This window comes from Acanthochromis polyacanthus, chromosome 3 (genome assembly GCF_021347895.1).
Source record: "Acanthochromis polyacanthus isolate Apoly-LR-REF ecotype Palm Island chromosome 3, KAUST_Apoly_ChrSc, whole genome shotgun sequence".
Taxonomy (NCBI): Eukaryota; Metazoa; Chordata; class Actinopteri; family Pomacentridae; genus Acanthochromis; species Acanthochromis polyacanthus.
Window position 1 is genome coordinate 41,515,626 of NC_067115.1, and position 22,252 is coordinate 41,537,877.

Here is a 22,252-nt window from a genome sequence, read left to right on the forward strand (position 1 = left end):
TGTAATATCTGCTGTGTGAGGAATCCAGTCCAAGCTCCTCATGTGTTTTCAGCATTCACAAAGAGGTTACTGCTTTTTATCTTCATATCATCACAGTGTCATGGAGTGTCATGGGACAGGAAGGCTTCTCACACATTCAATATCAAAAACATTTTCAATTTTTATTTATTTGTTTATTTGTACATGCATTTGTAAGCTTTTTGGAGGCTTTAGTTTGTGAACCACTAGTCATTTGTTCTGTTCCATTTTTAATTAGAATGAAGAATGTAACTTTAAGAAAATGAAATATTCACAATTAATATCAGCTATTACAATACCATTTCTTCTTTTGCTGACAGTGGTACTAGAAATCCCATATCATTGAAAAAAATCCCTTTCTTTTCAAAATGTGTCTCAGTTAAGATAGATCTGCGAAACTCTTCAGGACTTACTGCTTGCTGCTACTGTGTTCAATCAGCTGTAATATGTTAGGGTCATGGTCTCTGGTCATTGACATGTGCTGCCTGCCCATGTTGGAAATCAAAGGTACTTTTAGTTGTTCTGCATGGCTTCATCCTCAAGCAGAGTGGAATGCTGGCCATCACAGTGAAGGGGAACATATAATATTTTTTTAAAAATATGATTGCCTGCATTTTCAGACAGTCTCTCCAGGACATCTATATTGTGGTATTGGATGGTTTGCAAAAGGAGTACAATGCACCGGTCGTCTCTCACTTCAACAAAACTGGCCAATCGTGGCGTGAAGTTGGTGTGAATGTCAGATTTGAGTTCTGAAAAGTTACAACAAATGGTCGACACAGAGACCCCTTTCCCAATGCATGAAAGCTGAGGAGAGAGGGGGTTTCTGATCATCCGGCATGCAGTTTAGACTGGATGAACCTGTGGCCCTCTGAGCCCAAAACAGAGGTACTGCAATCTGCTCACGCTGTCCCAGTGCACAAACTGTTAACTGTGTGATCCCAAGTCACCTTTGTAAAAATGTGAAGATGAGTCGTAAATAGTGGGCTGCTCATTGTGGTGCTGGCTTTGGAATTTATTTGAATAAAAAGCAAATCAGATACGTCTACAATTTTTAACCTTATATTTGAATAAAACAGTTTTTTCATACATCATGTACATGTTTGTTCCATTATTTTCAACCATTTATTTTAACTAACTCAAAGTTGATTGAATATTCTGAAAATTCTGCATGGTCACAGAGGCTTCCTTACAGCTGTTTTCATTCATATTTTCTTTTAGGTTTGTACAGGACACTTGAATACTGAAGCTTACAAACAGAAAGTTGGGTACAGCTCCTGTATGGTGTTGCAAAATAGTGCTGTTTCAGAGTGTCTACATCAAAATTCACAGGCAGAGATCAGATTTAATCAGCTATTCCTTTCAGTTCATTTCCCTATTACATTTTGAAACTCTCGGCTTGTTTGGAGACACTTCCTTTGAGACATACAAAGCACAATTCAGAAGCATTTATCTTTATTTAAACATCCCAAACCTACAAACACTTTCATGCACAAGACCAAAAACAGAAAAGCACTTCTAGCAACTGGAATCATTCAGAGAACTGGGTAATGTAGCATTGCAAAATGTTTCCAACTGAGTGGTTCATGCTTGTTTCCAGCTTCCTGCTAAAGTCTGGCTTTTTCACTGTGTACACTGTGTTCATTGGCATCATGTTTTCCCCATTAAAAAGCCAGTGCTTCTATAATATTGTTCCACCTGTGTCCTGTTTTAGCAGATGTTGTGAAACTCAAAGGCGAGACAGTGACTGTTAGATGCATTTTAGTTGCTGCGAAAGTGAGATGGGAGCTTTCATCTGAACAAGAAGATACAGACTTGAAAAAAAAAATCTTTTAAACTGATGCTTGAGAGTCAGTTTGGGTCTACTGACAATTTTAGCTCAAACTGAGACCTTACAAAATTTACCCAGCACAGTGATGCTGTTGATGTCTGACTCTGCAAAAGTGAAGTATCAACAGCGCCCTCCAGAATTATTGACACCCCTGGTTAAGATGTGTTGACAGCCTTAACATGAATTCAATTTTTATTGCAGAAGCATGCTCTCACACTGAAAATTGTAGAAAAATGTATGATAGGAGAAGGTGCTGTTTTGTTGGCAAAAGGGGGTTGTACAAAGTCTTAACATCAGGGGTGCTAATAATTGTGGCACACATGATTTGATGCAAAAGAATCATTTCTTAATGTGTGATTTTTTTCCCCCACTGAATAAATGCACTTGAATTAAAGATTGGATTTTGCTCTTTTTTCATTGTGGTCTTTTTTATCGGGAAAAAACCTTGAGCAGGACCTGGCTCTTCATGTGGGGGACCCATCTGCAATGGGCTGGCTGGGTTGAGAGGGACAGAAGAGGTAGAGGGGGAAAGAGACAAAGAAACATACAACACATATTAGGATACATGCATGACAAGAGTAACATAGATGATACATGCAAAGTACCAGCCAACATTGAGACTGATTCATAAGTTTACTGTTATGGTGTAAGACTCTGGCATTAAATAAACTGCATATATAGCTGGTAGTAAGATTCAAACAGTGTGTAGATGAACATATCAAGTATAGTAAGGGTGATGCAGAGTAGACTGGTGGGAATGGGCAGATGGAAGCAGTGGGCTGGAGGAAGGTCAGCATCCCACAGTGGACATGATGAAGTCAAAGCCAGTTGTTGGCAGCAACCACAGATCAGGAGCATTGGGCTCTGGGACCAGGGACACTCGGAGAAAAGACAGGAGAATACAATGTAAATGTCATGTGATAATGGTGTATATAGTGAATACATAGGTAGTGAAAGAAGGGCTCAGTGCATCAAGAGATGTCCTCAGCAGCCTAGGCTGATAGCAGCATAACTAAAGGCGTAACTAAGGGATGTCAAAGAAGAAGTCAATTGTGCTCCATACATGCAGACTCCAAATGACCACCTCAGGATTAGCCGGGTCAGTCCTAACTATAAGCTTTGTTAAAAAGGAAGGTTTCATATGAGCTGAAACTCCATCCATCCTTCCATCCATTCTCTATACAATGCTTCATACTCACTAAGATCACGAGGGTGCTGGAGTCTATCCCAGTTGACTTGAGGCGAAGGCTGGGGACATCCAGGACAGGTCGCCGGTCTGTCACAGGGCTACATATAGAAGATAAGATAAGATAAGATAGACTTTATTAATCTCACGAAGGAGAAATTTAACGTTACAGGGCTCTCAGAAACAAAAAAACAGAGGAGTGCAAAAAGTCACGAAAGTGCAAGAACAAGATTATAAATATTGCACATAATAACAACTACACAGTAGTGTTATATAGTCTGATGGCAGTGGGGATGAAGGACCTGCGGTAGCACTCCTTCTTGCACTGAGGGTGTCTGAGTCTCGTGCTAAAGGAGCTGCTCAGCTCCACTACAGTCCGGTGCAGTGGGTGGGAGCTGTTGTCCATGATGGATGAGAGCTTGGTCAACATCCTCCTCTCACCCACATCCATCACAGAGTACAGTGGGCAGCCCAGGACAGAGCTGGCCCTCTTGGTCAGCTTGTTCAGTCTCTTGATGTCCCGCTCTGTGCTGCCCGGGGCCCAGCAGACGACAGCGTAGAGGAAAGCAGAGGCTACCACAGTGTCATAAAAAGTCCTTAGTAGAGGTCTGCACACTCCGAAAGACCTCAGCCTCCTCAGAAGGTGGAGGCGACTCTGGCCCTTCTTGTACAGAGCATCAGTGTTGTGGGACCAGTCCAGTTTATTGTTGAGGTGAACACCCAGGTACTTGAAACTGTTTCAATGTCCTGCCCCTGGATGTTCACTGGTGGATGTGGGAGTGTCCTTCTCCTGAAGTCGACCACCATCTCCTTCGTCTTACTGGTGTTGAGGCACAGGTGGTTGCGCTCACACCAGTCCACAAAGTCCATGATGACCGACCGATACTCCAGGTCGTTCCCCTCAGACACACGGCCCACAATGGCGGAGTCATCGGAGAACTTCTGGAGATGGCAGCTGTCCGTGTTGTAGGTGAAGTCCGAGGTGTAGATGATGAAGAGGAAGGGCGAGAGGACGGTGCCCTGGGGCGCCCCCGTGCTGCAGACTACCACCTCTGACTCACAGCCGCGCAGCCGCACGTACTGTGGACGGTCAGTGAGGTAGTCAGTGGTCCAGGCAGCAAGATGTCCATCAACTCCCGCGTCCACCAGCTTCCCCCGCAGCAGCGCCAGCCTGATGGTGTTGAAGGCGCTGGAGAAGTCAAAGAACATGACTCTCACAGCGCTGCCGGCGCTCTCCAGGTGAGTGAGCGCTCGCTGCAGCAGGTAGATGACGGCGTCTTCTACCCCCATGTTGGGCCTGTAGGCAAACTGCAGCGGATCCAGGTCGAAGCTCACCACTGAGCGGAGGTAGTGGAGGAGAAGCCTCTCCATGGTCTTCATGAGGTGGGAGGTGAGGGCAACAGGTCTGTAGTGGGCCAGTTCCTTGGCGTGAGCTGTTTTAGGGACTGGGACCACGCAGGAGGTTTTCCACAGGACGGGGACCCGCTCCAGGCTGAGGCTCAGGTTGTAGAGGTGGCAGAGGACCTCACAGAGCTGGTCCGCGCAGGTCCTCAGCAGCCTGGGACTGATGCCGTCTGGTCCTGCAGATTTCCTCTGCTTCAGTCGCCTCAGCTCTCTCCTCACCTGGTCCGGTGTGAAGGAGAGGGGGGAGTGAGGGGGGGAGTGAGGTGGGCTGCAGGGGGTGGGAATAGTCCGTGAGGGTGAATTGGGGGCCGGTGAAGGTGTCGCAGGAAGGGGAGGGTCTGCTGGGCTGGGGATGTGTGAAGAGGGGGGAGCAGGAAGGGGGAGAGTCAAATCTGTTAAAGTAACAGTTCAGCTCATCCGCCCTGCGCTGGCCTCCATCAGCTGTCCCTCTGGCACTCTGTCCATGTCCAGAAATGTTCTTAAGTCCTCTCCACACGTCCCGCGCGTTGTTCTGAACCAGCTTCTCCTCCAGCCTCTTCCCATAGTCCTTCTTGGCCCTTCTGATCCGCCACTGGAGCTCATGCTGCACTCTCTTCTGCTCCTCTCTGTCCCCTGAGATGAAAGCCCGTTTCTTCTGGTTCAGGAGGGCTTTGAGCTCAGGGGTGACCCAGGGGTGGTTGTTGGAGAAGCACCGTACCGTCCGAGTTGGCACAGTGCTGTCCACGCAGAAGCTGATATAGTCTGTGATGCAGTGCGTGAGGCCATCGATGTCGTCTCCATGAGGACTGTAGAGCACGCTCCAGTCTGTGGTCTGGAAACAGTCTCTGAGTCTCTCACTGGCCTCATCTGTCCATGCCTTCACAGTCCTCTTCTGCACAGGTCCTCTTCTCACCTTGGGTGTGTAGTGGGGGAGCAGATGAACCAGGTTGTGGTCCGAGCGGCCCAGTGGGGGGAGGGGGGCAGCAGTGTAGGCGCCTTTCACATTCACATACAGTAAGTCCAGTGTCTTGTCGCCCCGCGTGTGACACGTGACATACTGTGTGAAAGTTGGGAGAAAGGCAGAGAGGGAGGCGTGGTTGAAGTCTCCGCTGATCAGCACTAGTGCCCGGGGATGGCGGCTCTGGGCTTCGCTCACGGCGCTGTGGAGTTTTTCACACGCTGTCCCTGCATGAGCTGATGGTGGGATGTACACGCAAAACACAATCACGTGCGAGAACTCCCTCGGTAGATAATACGGCCGCAGCGCCACCGTAAGCATCTCCAAGTCCCGCGTGCACAGCTGTTCCTTCACATGCACATTTGCTGGGTTACACCACCGCTCATTCACGTACACAGCCAGTCCTCCCCCAGACTTTTTGCCGCTTCCCACCGCGTTCCGGTCCGCGCGCGCGAGTGCAAAACCGTTCAGGGAAACCACAGAGTCCGGTGTATGTCCATTCAGCCACGTCTCGTGAAACACATGAGGCTACACTCGCGATGCTCCTTCAGCCGCGTCAGCGTGGCCAGCTCCTCTACCTTGTTGGTGATGGAGAGGACGTTCCCCATGATGATAGAGGGAAAATAAGTCCTGCGCTTTCGCCATCCTCCTCTGCAGCCTCTTCTTTTCCTCCGTATCTCCGCGGGGACATGGGGCCTCTCCGTGTAGAGAAAGGATGAGCTGCGGAGGCCGAGAAGGGTCTCAGTGTGTAGCGTCTTTGTTCCTCCGAGCGGCAGCCGCTGTGTCCAGAGGGCTCTCCTGAAGCAAGTCCAAAAAGTGCAAAAAACAGCACAACTCCGAATAAAAGTGGGATAAAAGTGGGTTTCCTATATGCACGATTGCACAAAGCTTCACCCACTTTAAGGAAAAATAAGAAAAAGTGCCTATTTACAATAGAAAAAACGAAAAGTAAGAAAATAGGGTTGAGAGCTCCCGTAACCAGCAGCTGCTCGCACAGCGCCATCTTGAAGATTAACAAACAATCACACTCACATTCACACCTACGGACAATTGAGAGTTATCAATTAACCTCAGCATATTTTTGGACTGTGGGACGAAGCCGGAGCGCCCGCAAAAAACAAACGTGTGCACAGGGAGAACATGCAAACTCAATGCAGAAAGATCCCAGGAAAGCTGGGACGCAAACCAGGGATCTTCTTGCTGCAAGGCGAAAGTGCTAACCACTACTCCACTGTACAGCCCCTGAGCTGAAACTATGAAATGAATTAAAAACCAAGTTCTGATCCGTGCTGCATCACGTTGATGAGTTTAGGTAACATCATGTTTAAGATATGTAACTGCTTGAAATATAATCACCTAATACTAATCCATACAAATCACGTTTACATGTATTTTGCTGAGACTGGATGAGCAATTCTGTGTAAAATCAATATGTCAGTGTAAGCCCAGACAACAGCCCACAGGATTAAACTGTAATCTTTAATTCTTGGAGATCGATTTGATGAAGAAAACCCAAGTCATCTCTTTGCTTTCTGATTTTGTGAAATGCCACATCCACTCTGCAGTCCTCCATCAGACAGCCTAATTCAACAGACACAATGCAGAATCTACAGTAGGAGACAATGCAAGTTTTTGAGTGTGAGCTTTTTTTTTTTTTTTTTTTAACTGGTTATGTCTCAATTTAGATGGAAAAGGAAGGAGGGGGATGAACAGATGATGTACAAGTCAAAGATGCACAAAAAAACACACACACACAGACACACACACAAAGAGAGAGAATATGTAGGTGGTAGAGGTGAGTGTTGTATTGTGTTATGTCAGATATGCTGCCAGAGGCTTCCTGCGATGCAAACACACTCCACTCTGTCTGTGCGTGTGTGTGTGCGTGTGTGTGTGTGTGTGTGTGTGTGTGTGTGTGTGTGTGTGTGTGTGTGTGTGTGTGTGTGTGTGTGTGTGTGTGTGTGTGTGTGTGTGTGTGTGTGTGTGTGTGTGTGGGCATGCGCACATGTTCTAGTTGTATGCACTTGTATGTTTGTTTCTGTCTGGGCTATAGTGTGCGTGTGCATGTGTGTGGAGAGCATTGTGGATGTTATCCATCTTCTGCATTCAAAGACAGTAAATATGTTCCCTCTGCTCTGGTCTGTTTATAACCTATATACATGAATAGTTTTATGATTTTCCTCTTTTATCACCCATTACATCCCTCTTTCTCCCTTTCTCTGTTTCTCCCCTTTGTATACATATATCCCATATTTTCCTTCTGGTGCTCTTGCTCAAAATTTGTTTCTTTTTTGTATTATCCCTCACTTCACTTCACTGTAATCCTCATCCTATCATTTCATTCCTTCCCTCTTTCTTTCTATCTCATTTTCATTTTGCACACTGTAATAACCTCCTTGTTTCTCTCTTTTCCCTTTTATGTCCTGCCTGCATTCCCTCTGTCTCTCTCCAGCAATGCACCTGTTTGGTCTAAACTGGCAGCTTCAGGAGAGCGAGGGATATGGAGCATTTGAAAATGGAGGAGGGGGAAGAGATACAACTCCCAACACTTTCATGGTGTCTACAGACAATGGTAAGTTGCTGTTTTAATGTACTTTTTATCCTTCCTTCTGAGATGAAAAAATAAGAAGGCTGTGAGAAAAGTTGATAAAAATGCATTTACATCTGTTAGAGTTTCTGGACTTTGACCAGAAAGGTGATGCAGTGTGAAAAAAGCCATTTAGTTTCAAAAAGAAACAAAAGTCACTTAAAGGACCCCAGAGAGACCTCGGTCTGCATTATTGAAGTTGTACACATTTTCAGAATAAAGCTCTTCACACAACCCTCTTTTCTATGCAACTAATATTCAGTCATATATACAGCTGCCAATATTTCATTTATTTTGCAAATAAAGAAAAAAAGCAAAAGAGAGTGGGGAGATCACGTGCTGTATGTAGATTGTTGGACAAAGTGTTTGTAATTCACTGGGACAGAACATATTGCAGTTACAGCATGTTGTTTAATATTGAGAAACATGCTGATGAACATCTCTGGCAGGTCTATTCATCATATCTAATTCTTTATAATAAAAAAAAAAAGGTTGCCAATAAACTCTCCCTTTCTCTGTGATGTAATATAGTTTGAACAAAATATATTTAAAATAGGCTAGTTCTTTGTTTTCAACACCAACATGTATCTCTTGATAGATCAGTGTCAGCATGGCATCCCATTCAAAAGGCCCCTGCCATTAGCTTCTACTATCAAGTATACTAATGATGCAGTGGAATAAATAACAGTAAAAGTAATATATTAAAGAGTATGGCTGAACAAAGAATTGATTAACTATTTAATTTGAGCAGATTGAAATTTTCAGGGCTTGTTAATGCTCCGATTGATCAATGTATACTCTGCAGTTGAGGCTGCATTCTGTGGTTCAACTGGAATATACCAAGACTCCTGATTTATTAGCTACACTACATACAGCACATCTAATACCAGTTTTAAGTTTGTCGTTCAGCTTTGTTCAACTTTACCACACATACTTTCAAATGCACAAAAGTGTTTGATGCTTTTAGTTATTCAAGTAATGTCTATAAAATAAAATAAAACAAATATTTTGGCATCATTTAAACAATTGAAGTATTGCACTCAGTAGTAACGAACAAGCAGCATAGTGTGCCCACTGCACAATGCTTAATTTTACAGTGCAAATGGCTCTCCTGTTGCCACACTGGATATTTTGCGTTCAGCCATCTCTATAAAAAATAAATAAAAACACAGATTAGTATCAATCAGTATCTATCTTTTTGCATCATCTTACGTTCATATCACCCAATATCATCACCCTTTCATCAATATCTACAACACAGCCTTGATGATGCATTGCTGGCTGACATATTAAAAGACAGGTATAGGTATAATCTACTCATCGCAAAATGTCCTTTGTCACACATTTAAATAGTTTGAGAGAAAACAGTAAACCTGATAAGTTGTCATTGACATAAAGTGCTTGATTAGCTCCTCCCCAGGGGGGACCCATCTGCCTGCTGGCCGGGCGGGGCAGGTTGAGAGGGACAGAAGAGGTAGAGAGGTAGAGAGGGGGAAGCATTCAGCAGCATTCCCGTTTTTCAGACCCACAAACTTAACTATATTTGCAAGCGTGTATTTCATGCACTTCGCATTCATGTTTCAAATTTCAAAGTGGGTGGCAATATTTCAACTAAGTATAACAGTTAGAGTCTTTGAAAGTTTAAAACTTACCGTTGTCCTGAAGCAGCTTTCAGGGCTGCTTTCACTGCTCCACCAGTGAGGGAGGGGTAACGCTACATGTGTGCTGCAGGGTCTTCCAGCAACACAGAGCTGCCCCTGGATGACTGTCTGTAAATAATGCCAGGGAAAAATAAATCCGTGAACCCACGTGCATATCGGTCGATGCTGATACAAGTAAAAAAACTCAAATATCGGCCCGATATATCGGCCGGCCGATATATCGGTCTATCCTTAGTCCTGGCCTTCTCGGGATCTTTCTGCATGGAGTTTGCATGTTCTCTCTGTGCATGTGTGGGTTTTCGGTGCTTCCTCCCACAGTCCAAAAACATACTGAGGTTAATTGGTAATTCTAAATTGTCAGTAGGTGAGAATGTGAGTGTGATTGTCTGTATACAGTGGGTACGGAAAGTATTCAGACCCCTTGAAATTTTTCACTCTCTGTGTCATTGCAGCCATTTGCCAAAATCAAAAAAGTTCATTTCATTTCTCATTAATGTACACTCAGCACTCCATCGTGACAGAAAAAAACAGAAATGTAGAAATTTTTGCAAATTTATTAAAAAAGAAAAACTGAAATATCACATGGTCAGAAGTATTCAGGCTCTGTGCAGTGACATTCATATTTAACTCACATGCTGTTCATTTCTTCTGATCCTCCTCGAGATGGTTCTGCTTCTTTATTGGAGTCCAGCTATGTTTAATTAAACTGATTGAACTTGATTAGGAAAGGCACACACCTCTCTATATAAGACCTTACAGCTCACAGTGCATGTCAGAGCAAATGAGAATCATGAAGTCGAAGGAACTGCCCAAGGAGCTCAGAGACAGAATTGTGGCAAGGCACAGATCTGGCCAAGGTTACAAAAGAATTTCTGCAGCACTAAAGGTTCCTAAGAGCACAGTGGCCTCCATAATCCTCAAATGGAAGAAGTTTGGGACGACCACAACTCTTCCTAGACCTGGCCGTCCAGCCAAACTGAGCAATGGTGGGAGAAGAGCCTTGGTGAGAGAGGTAAAGAAGAACCCAAAGATCACTGTGGCTGAGCTCCAGAGATGCAGTCGGGAGATAGGAGAAAGTTCCACAAAGTCAACTATCACTGCAGCCCTCCACCAGTCGGACTCCCAGACTATGAGAAATAAGATTCTCTGGTCTGATGAGACCAAGATTGAACTTTTTGGTGTTAATTCTAAGCGGTATGTGTGGAGAAAACCAGGCACTGCTCTTCACCTGCCCAATACAATCCCTACAGTGAAACATGGTGGTGGGAGCATCATGTTGTGGGGGTGTTTTTCAGCTGCAGGGACAGGACGACTGGTTGCAATTGAAGGAAGGATGAATGCGGCCAAGTACAGAGATATCCTGGAGGAAAACCTCTTCCAGAGTGCTCAGGACCTCAGACTGGGCCGAAGGTTCACCTTTCAACAGGACAATGACCCTAAGCACACAGCTAAAATAACAAAGGAGTGGCTTCAGAACAACTCTGTGACCGTTCTTGACTGGCCCAGCCAGAGCCCTGACCTAAACCCAACTGAGCATCTCTGGAGAGACCTCAAAATGGCTGTCCACCAACGTTCACCATCCAACCTGACAGAACTGGAGAGGATCTGCAAGGAAGAATGGCAGAGGATCCCTAAATCCAGGTGTGAAAAACTTGTTGTGTCATTCCCAAGAAGACTCATGGCTGTACTAGCTGAAAAGGGTGCTTCTACTCAATACTGAGCACAGGGTCTGAATACTTCTGACCATGTGATATTTCAGTTTTTCTTTTTTAATAAATTTGCAAAAATTTCTATATTTCTGTTTTTTCTGTCAAAATGGGGTGCTGAGTGTACATTAATGAGAAATAAAATGAACTTTTTTGATTTTGGCAAATGGGTGCAATGACACAGAGTGAAAAATTTCAAGGGGTCTGAATACTTTCTGTACCCACTGCATGTAGCCCTGTGACAGACTGGTGACCTGTTCAGGGTGTCCCCTGCCTTCACCCTAAATCAGCTGGGACAGACTCCAGCCTCTACATCACCCTAATGAGGATTAAGCGGCGTATGAATAATGGATGGGTGGTTTGAGAAAATGAAAAGAAATTTTAAATTTAGATATGTTCTTCCTTTTTGTCAGTAAACATCTGTGGGTTGTAGACAAAGCAAGACATTCAAGGACATCATCTTGGGAACTGGGGATCCAGATTTTTCACCATTTCCTTGCATTTTGTAGAGCAAACAACCAATCCATTAATTGAAAAAGCAGCAGTAGAAATAATTATTAGTTGTAGCCTGAGTCGTGTCAGTGATTTTACAGATTCATGCTGTCCTCTGTGTGTGACAGTCACACTTTTAACGGTGTCTGTTGGGGGAATTTTCCATGACATGTTTTTAATATGTTACAAATAAATAGAGACCCAAAGCTTGACTTGAAAAAGAAATTATATTGCAAATTAAATCAAATTGCAAATCTGCCAGACAAATTGCTATAAGACATATTAAACACATTGCCCCAGACTCCCACAAGTGATATCCAGGACACCAGTGTTGTTGATATGTTGTGTTGGAATTTCATTAGACACATCTAAAAATTACATGATAAAGCTGTGCCTCCAGTGCTCAGATGTATGACTGTATTTCATAATGTGGTCTGTTTTTCTTTACTGCACTTTGTGTGACTTTAATGTGCACATCAGTATGGTGCACAGCATGTTGTGTTCTGTGTATTTTAGGGAAAGTTAAAAGATTTGCAGCATTGCAGTAGAAACCATAATTACCAGTGTTTGTGTGCCAAGGGAAAAAAAGTCAGAAAAAAAGATTGGTGTGACTCAGTTAAAGCTCAGCCGGCTGGTTGAGGCTGACCTCATCCTGCCAATCAAGCCTTTGTTAAAACACAACTGTTTCAATTTCATCACTGTTTTACTTCTTTCTGTTTTGCTCTCACATTTCTTCCTCTCATCTCTTCACAAACATGAGGCAAAGCAGAATAAAACTGAAAGAGAGAAGCATGAGTGGTGGAACAATAAATGTCAGAGCATGTTTATTGGAAGTTGTGGGGGTTTGAATCTAAGCTTGAAAGTGTACAAATGAAAGGTGAAATTCTGAATGTTTCCCTTCCTTTGACAAAGTTTTGCTTCCATGACATGATCAACTGTTTGAGACTATAAGAGTTAGTTTAAATGCATGAAGTCTTAGCAGGTTAGAGATGAATGCACAAAAAAAAGCAAACCTCTCAACCTCTAAGCCAATGTTAGCCCTCAATTGCTTTTGCAGATGTTAGGAGCAAAATGCTCAGCGTGTGACATACGTGTGAGACGGCTAGGTATTCTGTTACAAGCTATTAACTTCAGTAGAATTGAGCGAGAGGTCAGAAGAGAGTGTTCTTCGTTACAAATAAAGACGCATGAGTGTGACTTGTGTTATATTGCAGCTCATGTTGGTGTAACAAATGTGCATAATGTTGAAACTACCATAAATATTACATAGGTACTCTCACACTCACTTACAGACACACACACACACACATCTGAGTCAGTGTTGGTTTCCTGAACAGATGTCATGACTTAAACTGTTGAAGTGTAATGTTATGAACAGGAAAGGCCTATGAAATTACAAACTGAACAGCAGTGGAACCATTCCATCTTTCTACTTTCACTCTACAGAGACTGGATAGACACTAAAGAAATACACACAGGTGTGTCTACATTCAGAGTTTACATAACAGCTTCCAGTTTCATTGACTAGAACGTTGCCTTACTTAACCAAAATGTTTTCCTGTTCACTAAGATGAATACAACTCACGATTCTTCTATGGCAAGTAAGCTTTTAATGAAGTAGAATCAGTAAAAATGGTAAATATCTTTCAGTGTTCACTGTAATGCACTGCCATCAAAGCTTTCCGGGGATTTCACACTAAGGTGGTATTTCATTTGTCTCAGCATTTTTCATTGGAACACTACTGCCTTATGAATGAGCAGTTGGAACATAGAAGATGGGGTGATATGACGTGTTCAGAGATGCATATGATGAATGCTAGTTTTGTGATTGTCTTATATGAAACCATATTTTTTTCTAGATAGGCTCAGGTCTCAGTTTAGACATTCAGTGACATTGTATTGAGCTTTAATGACCCGACAAACTGGACAATCAGATCTTGTGTCTCCTATTATTCTTTCTAAACAAACACTCATATTCAAGTGCAGAAAAGCCATTCTCTCGTTTGTGTTCAATATTAATCGTTTATCTGCCAGCACTTTAGAAGAGATAAAACTACTGCCAGTATATTCTTTGCTGTAAATTGTATTTTCCCCTTTGCAGAAGCATTATTACTTGCAATGAGAAACAGTTATATACATTTTGTGGACTCTTAAGTTTGATCTGTTTTTCTGTTTTGTTGTTTTGTTTTGTTTTGTTTTGTGATTTTTTTTAACGCTCTGCAGGCAAGATGTTTCTTCTAGAGAACAACACCATAGACACAGGAGAAGTGGATGTGGGGAGACGAGCCATACAAGACGTCCCACCAGGTAAGTTCCAAATGCATGCTATCACACTTTGCCACACTGTGTTATTTAATTCATTTATATCAGTGAGGGCAGAGCAGATAATACAAACAGCTCTAACTGTTGAATGTGGTAATTGACTGTAAGACTATCACGAAGAGGAACTACATCATATTGTAATAATCGTGACTTTTGATTATTTAAAATGTGATGTTACAAATATAGAATGCTACTCTACAGCACTTTAAAATGTGCTAATGAGATAATAAATAGCCTTTAAAGAGGGCTGGCTGCTGCTGTTTATTATTTACACTTTTCTGAGCCTCTCTCAAAAGCAGGCTTTAAGGATGAAATACTTGGACTGTGTGCAAAAGATTTCATTCTGATTTTTAAAGTATGACATATTTAAGAAAAAATGCATCAGTAAGTCACTGTGCTGCATCAGCAGCAATTCCAGGAGATAAAATGTGTAAGTGATGAATAATAAATGTCAACACAGCAACTTATAAATGCAATGGTTTTTAAAAGAAAAATGTAAACTTGTGCACTGGGGTCTCTCAAATCAATGACTTCTGTATGTTCTTATGTGTGTGAGCATACTGATGGATGTATTGGACACAGAGGGGTGCATTCTAAATATGAATCACTGAGTGTTTAAATATTTTAATTACCTTTAATGACTCTTGCTGGTTTGTTGCTTTTCATCCAAGGTGTGTTCTGGAGGTCCCAGCTATATATTGACCAACCACAGTTCTTGAAATTCAACATCTCCGTACAGAAAGACGCTCTTGTTGGGGTGTATGGACGCAAAGGCCTAGCACCCTCACATACACAGGTTGGTTGTGCAAACCCAAGTCTCTGCATACACATATAAGCTTACATGTTCACTTATCTGCATGACTTAAATCACAGGGAAGTTTATAGAGACTAAACATTTTCCAGACTTACCTAACCCCAGGGTAATTCATGGTTTCTCCAGGCAGGTGTTAGACTTTCAAAATGAGCATGCATGCGATTATATTCACACTATTCATACTTAAGTCGCATTGTCCCTATTTTAGAACACAGAAAAATACACAGGGCTGATGTTATAGAGAGGCTGGCTATGACTTTGTACATTTTATATGTTGTCACCGTTAGTTCCCTATTCCTGAAATGTGCCAAGCACAGTGGGTGACCCTACTCTGAGGACAGTCAAATAGATGTCATGGTAAAACCACAGAAATGTGGGTCATCACCCTGAGATAAGATGTTGTATAAGATAAAGAAGACTAAAAGAAGGCCAAAGAAGAAAGAGTACTCAGTTCATTACAGAAACTGGGGCACCACCCTAATCCACTGCTCGATAGAAAGTCAATTAACAGGTTTTCTCTTTAACCCATGCAAACTTCAACAGAAACTACTACATTTTTTTCATCTGTATGTCTCTGAAATCTTATCAAATCAAACCTATGACTGCCACAGATTAAAGCTCCGTCATATAGTGTTTAAAAAAGCTGGTCTTTAATTAAGTTTTTCTATTTTTGACAAATACTGGAAGTGCTAAATAAACCGTCCTGCCCAAAATATCAAAACCCCAAATCTTGTTGGCAACTCTGCAAGCGTCAAGGTCAAGTGCTTAATGGATTTTTAGTTCATAATAAAGCAGATAAGCGTCTTAAAAAACTAAACTACTCATTTAATGACTACATTAACATCTCTGTGTGGCAAATCATTTCCTCTATCAAGAGACTAATCCACTTATCTGTAAAAAACAGCTTCGTGCATTGCAATGTTATCACAGCTTAATGTTAGCACTTTGGATAAAAGACAAGTGAACGTGTATATCTGTGGCATAACCTCATTCATTAAAGCTTGTACAATGTGTTTTTGGTGTTTCTAGCGTTTATGTGTTACAGCATGAGGGAAAAAAACACTGTGATGCTAAGAGTTAGTGATTATGTTGGTGTCTGATTAAAAGAATCAAATTTTATTTGCAAGGCCAAATTAAACCATGAAGTCAAGGGTTAAAATTAGTCTGAGGATGGTTCTTTAGAAAAAGTTAAATTCATTTGAAAACTTTAACCCCCGAATGCAAATGCGCATCATACCGCTTTCATTCAGACTGCAACCAAGATCGTGTGTCCATTCCCCCAATGCTGGTTTGTGCACATTCAATACGTACCTTGGAACCTTTTGCTAGTTTCTCACAGGACTGGTCGGAGTGGGATCTACATTATTATATATCTGTTATTATTATTATATAACTATTATATGTGCTACATACAAATTAACATTCTCCACTTAATTTACAATCATCTGGAAAGCAAAAACATTAATCATTAATTTCTAGGGCTGTCAAAATTAACTGTTAACGTGGAGTAATCCATCATCATGATTAATCTGATTAAACATTTTAACACAATTTGCGCATCTTCAGTGCAGAATGACTCAAAATGCCTGAAACGTCTCAGGCAACGCATTTCGTGCAGTTTGTCCAAGTAGACTTGCGTCATGCATACGCAAATGGGCAGTTGATCCAGCAGTGGCACAACCAAGCAACTCCACATGGAAGACGGTAAACACTAGAGCCTGGCTGATTTGTCAGCCAGCTGATTAAATCGGCCGATTATAGCCCTTTTCAAAACATTCATCGTCGGCCAGACTTTTGCCGAATAAATGCAGGTACATTCTTAACTTCTCATAAAACAGTAAATGCTGTTAAGTGTTGGAGTCCTGCAGAATGATGTCCTTGCATCATTAAAACTACAGCCAGGCAACATTACAGGAGTGGGCTGAACCGTGGGCAAGTTGAAAACGACGTTGTGAAATTAACAATGACTCAACATGTGTCCTGTTTCAGTTAAAGCTCGTGTCCGGAGTTTGAATCGCAGCCTCTCCCAAAACACTGTTGGTCCCTCCCTCCCTCTGGTTTCGCCCCTTTATTTGTGCACGCGCAGTACCTGACAGGAGTGCCCGGAGTGCTGCAGCATCTTGCCTGTTTTGCTGTTTTCCACTCCTCTACATTTAGTACATTTAGTAAATAATAAAGGAATTACGTTAGAATTCTGTATTGAGTCTAGCTTGTCCTAATACCAAAATAACATGAATCTGCTAGGACGAACGAGTAAAGTTTCAATATGTGATTACACTCTCGATGATGTTGTTTATCAAACTTAGTGCATTTACGCGTGTATATGTGTTACATTGTTTATTTATTTCTATCTCGAGTTCAGAATTGCATGACTCCTCTGACGAAGAGTATGTCCCAGACGCCCCAACATCTTCCTCCAGAGGTCGGGCATCTAAACGAAGCCGTCAGGCGGGCTATGGAGGCCGTGGTCGGGGAGCGACGCCAGCACCCCGAGCCAAAAAACGTCCTGCAGTCTCTTGGCCTGACAAGCCGTGGGATTGGTAACTTTTCTGGAAGTTGCTGATCCCTGATGCTCTCTCAGCTCCTCCACAAGCAAAACAAATGTGCGCGCGGTTGCGTAGTGCGTAGCTCGCCCACCTCTGCATGGGCTTGCTTGCTGTGCGCGTAACCGTTGATCGACAGCATGACAAAGCTGAAGATCGAACTTGATTGGTCGGCAGCGACCGGCGCTTTTTGGAATAACATGGGGGTCTATGAGAGGAAGGCGGAGCTCAGGAATAAATTTTCATATCGCGTCATACTAACATTATATTATAGTATCGAACTAGACTAACACATTTAAGCTTTGTTAAAAAATGATACATAAATTGAAAACAAACGGAAACTCCGGACACAAGCTTTAAGAGAAAAAAAGTTAAAACGACGAGCATTACTGTCTGTGTTCAGCAACCGTTAAAATGTCACTATCAGTTTTGCTTTGTCAGAAAACACTACAATGTTATCCAGATTGTAAAGGCAACTCACTGTGTGTGTTGTTGTGGAGAAACATTAGTGTTGGACTATTTGTGACCATTAGATATTCAAACTGCAACTCTGTCAAAGATGACATGTTTTACATCTGAGAAAGGCATCTCTGTTTTTTATTTTGGTTTATATGAGTCCTGAATTCATAGCAAAGACAATAATGGAGTTAAGAAAATGGGATTTAACATTAAAGGGCATCAGAGGGCTGCAGAAATAATGTTTTGCCACTAACTTCACTCATTATGGTGCTTATACAGCATACATGCTGTATATAACCTGCCTCTAATTTGCAGCAACAAGAAGTACAAGACCAGATGTATTTCATAACTCATTCATAGATTGACTCTTTTTTACGGTTATGTAATTTCCCAGAGGTTTAATGCTCTGTTGCATGTTTTTCTACTTGAAAATTCGCCTCTGTTTTAAAGTTAAACAAATACAAATACAATACAAAGAATTGTAAAACAGTAAAATGTTCTGCCTGTAATTCATGTCCTTGTTGTTGTATGTGTTAAGGGACCAAAAGAGAAGGTATTTTATTCATTATATATATATATTATTAATTGATTAGCCGATTCATCGATTCTCAGAATTGTTTTCTGCCAAGTATTGGAATCGCCTCAGAAAATCCATATTGGTCAGGCCCTACTAAACAGCATGTTGGCCCTCTCAGTGGGAAATTTGAATACAAAAACCCCCCAAGACAGAACAGTTGACCAACACACAGTAACAGGCACACTCTGCAGGAAGGACTTTTCTTTTCACTGGCACACTTAAAGCTTAAAGTACCACATTAACATGAAGCATGCATTAGTCTAGGATTCTACCATGAACTTTTAAAGGTGTTTAATAAACACTTTAAGTGTGAAGTATGTTCTTTCTAGAGTGTGTTTGTGCATGCAAAATGAAACACAGTTAATTTAGATTAAACATTATATTTAATTGTGATTAATCAAAACGAATCCACAGCAACCCTGTGATTAATCTAAATAATTTTAATCGTTTGACAGCACTATTAATTTTATAATTGCTCCGCCAAGGAGCATGGTGGAGTAATGTGACGATCGGCGTACGTTTGTTTGTCTGTGCGCAACATTACCCAAAAACAGGATAACAGATTTAGATGAAATTTTCAGGGAAGGTCAGAAATGAGACCAGGACCACCTGATTAGATTTTGACAATGATGCAGCTTATAGTCTGGATCCAAGGATTTGTTAAAGATTTTTGTATCATTGTGAGATAGAAACACGGCGTCACTGTAACTATAACGAGTTAACACCATGTCGACGCAACATAGTTGACTTTCACATGATTGCGAACCTACTACAAATCAGTTGTGGACTTAGCAGAACCTATCTGTCTGAAATCAAGGAACAATTGATTAAATTATGGGGTTGTTTTCCGGGTCCTATCAATTCCTCTACATATTTAGGTCACACGATTCGGTAATAACATACACATGCATAACACACAATTGTGCTCAACGCCAGTTCATTTTTATTAAAGATTTTTTCCGTCAGAAATGATACAACACGTGTGCAGCTTTGGCGGAATACTGCAATCTGTGCTAGATAAAATGTGGACAGTTACTTAAATCCAAGTTCCTCTGGGGTCATGAATCATCAAGACAAACTTCATGGAAATCTGACTAATTGTACCATCACTGGACTGTTGGACTGACTAACAACAATATCCTTAGCCTTAATGTATTCTTTGCCAGAGCCTTAGGAAAATGTTGATGTTGGTATTTATATGCATGTGCTCTTGTTGTGAAACAAACTATGCTCAATGGCATGTGTATTTTTCTGTTCCAGTATGACTTTGTGGAGCTGCTGGATGGCAGTCGTCTCATTTCCAAAGACAAACGAGCACTCAGCGACACAGACTCAGTAAACGCATACAGCGCTGGTTCTCACGAAGAGGAGTCTGGGGTAGGAGCTCGACACGCACGCTCAGTGAACGTACATGAGGCTGGCTTCATCCAGTTCCTGGATACAGGAATCTGGCATCTGGCATTCTACAATGATGGACGCAACACAGAGCAAGTCTCCTACAATACCATCATCATAGGTGAGACATGTTTTTAACAAGAAACACAACACATCTTGGAATGGAATGGTGAGTTGCAGTAAGAACATGTCAGTGCACTTCCACTTCAATCCATAGCTATTTATGTAAGGCATCACAGTTAAAGCTAAATAATCCCTGGTTGTCATTACAGAGGTTCACAGGGCTTAAAGTTTTCCGGCGCCGCGCATGGAAGTGTACCATTTAAAAAATTTCATCCATCTCCGTCCTGAAGGCTCCAAGCATGTGCGTCATTGTGCATTCAGTTGCTCCGCTTTAATCAAACTCCAAATCCTACATTAAAAAAATATACACCTTCTGTCCAGGCATGCGACTTTCTGATAGAACTTTCATCCAATTACAGTTTTCTAACTGCCAGTGCGCATCGACTGCTGGGCGCGCGATATGCTGCGCCCTCTTGGTTCGGCATCGTCAGTGCTGCTGAGCCACTGATAAGAAATAACAGTATCCCACAAACAAAATCCAAATTTGCACTATTTGTTGGTGTTTTTTTGTAATTATATTTAAAGGGAATTACTGGAAACACACTGATATATATTGCATATTATTTATTTTATTTCTGCTTGGACTGTATACCCATTCCACATGTCCCAGCCCTGTGGCTGCCTGGTCTCTCCAGAGCGCACGGAGCTCCAATCTGTGAGTGGTGCGGTGAAGAATCGAGCAGCTGATCACTGGTCAGTAGCGTTGGAGCTTGTGTTTAGCCCAAAGACGCAGATACTAAAGTTTGCTCAGACTTTGTGTGACAGAGGAGAGAGGATGTGTCTCTGCTGATTAACAAAGAGAGCAGCCGCTGCCGCGATCCCTGAGCCGCGGTGTGTTGACTCGCCCCATTGGCGTAAGTGCGTCAGTGGAGAACTGCAGGAATACAAGCCCCACAGTCCCCATAGTTTCGCCACAAAATAAAAACAAACGGGCTTAGGTATTGAATTAAAAAAAGTAACAAAAACAGAAGTTGTTGATTTTGTTTGATTTCTTTAATCTTTAAACATTTTCCATGTGTATTACAACGGCAAAAGGAAAAAAGGAAACAGCTATTTAGTTTGCTGGATTTTATTTTGAAAGAAAAAAAAAATCAAAGATCAAGCCATAGGGATTTGTCCCATTAATTTCCTCAGAACATCTGTTTAGTTAAATATGCACAAACTGAATGTAGCTTATAGGTGATATGAACCTTTTTTATTTGAGGACATATAGGATGTTTGTAATAATGAGTTAAATAGCTCTCAGCAGATTTTGTGACCTTATGCATCTGAATGATGTCTAGCCACAAACAAAAAATCTCCAATCTTAAGGAAATATTATTATTAAGAACAGAACGAACATATGGGTTGTGTGAAGTGAATAATGGATAGATAGTTAAATAAGAATGTTCTTAGCCTGCTTTTCACCGTTTTTTCTTCCCAAATATAGATAAAAAATAGAAACATTTAAATTGAAAGCCAACTGAACAAATTATGCAGTGAATACATTTTTTCCCCTTACCAAAAACAAACAAAATGTGTGTCAGTTCAAATTGAAAATCAAATGATTTAAACTAATCACACAGATTACTGAGGTGTATCAAATGAGCAGTTACTAACATGTGTATGTGTGGTTATGTGCTACAGAGGGCTTCTTAATCAGATCTTTGTGAGAAATGGGCTGACTCCAGAGGAAAAGGCCAGAGTAGAAGTTCTTCAGCATGAGCAGTCCATTGCCACCAGGACCCAGATAAACCAGATCAGGAAGGCTCGAATTTCTTTGCAAGTTACAGAGTTTGAGAGAGTCAGCATCATGATCAACTTATTCAGAGGTATCTTATATTGTGAGGCAATAACTAAAATTGCATTTAAGAGTTAATACTAGTACTTTTATTACCTGCTTAAATACAAAGTTGGTATAGCAAGTGACATATGACAGTTTATTCTCTTGTAGTGTTCCAGAGAATATTAAACAAGTTAATTCTGTTGTCTGTGTTTTGCAGTTTATTTCAAGAAACAACATTTTGAACAACATGTTAAAAAGAAAATGTTCAGAAAATCCACAAACAAAGCAAAAAAGATAAAAGAAATTAATTTTTCAAGCAGTATTCTCCAAGCACTTAATATTCTCTTGAGACTGACACTTGAGATAATGTTGTAAGTAAAAGTTGTGCCTTATGAAGGAAAGCAGCAGTTTTCTTGTGGTTGGTGTTGTTTT

General features: G+C 41.7%; 1 protein-coding gene across 10 annotated transcripts in view; it reads left to right on the forward strand.

Annotated features, from left to right (window-relative positions):
• The window catches only part of LOC110955016 (teneurin-3), a 753,086-nt gene that overhangs the window by 613,973 nt on the left and 116,861 nt on the right, over nt 1-22,252 (forward strand). For all 10 annotated transcript variants that reach the window (XM_051945606.1, XM_051945604.1, XM_051945607.1 and 7 more), the window contains 4 exons: nt 7,829-7,948; nt 14,046-14,129; nt 14,816-14,940; nt 19,798-20,053. In XM_051945606.1, coding sequence (XP_051801566.1) covers nt 7,829-7,948; nt 14,046-14,129; nt 14,816-14,940; nt 19,798-20,053 — 585 coding nt within the window. The remainder of the gene's footprint in view (nt 1-7,828; nt 7,949-14,045; nt 14,130-14,815; nt 14,941-19,797; nt 20,054-22,252) is intronic.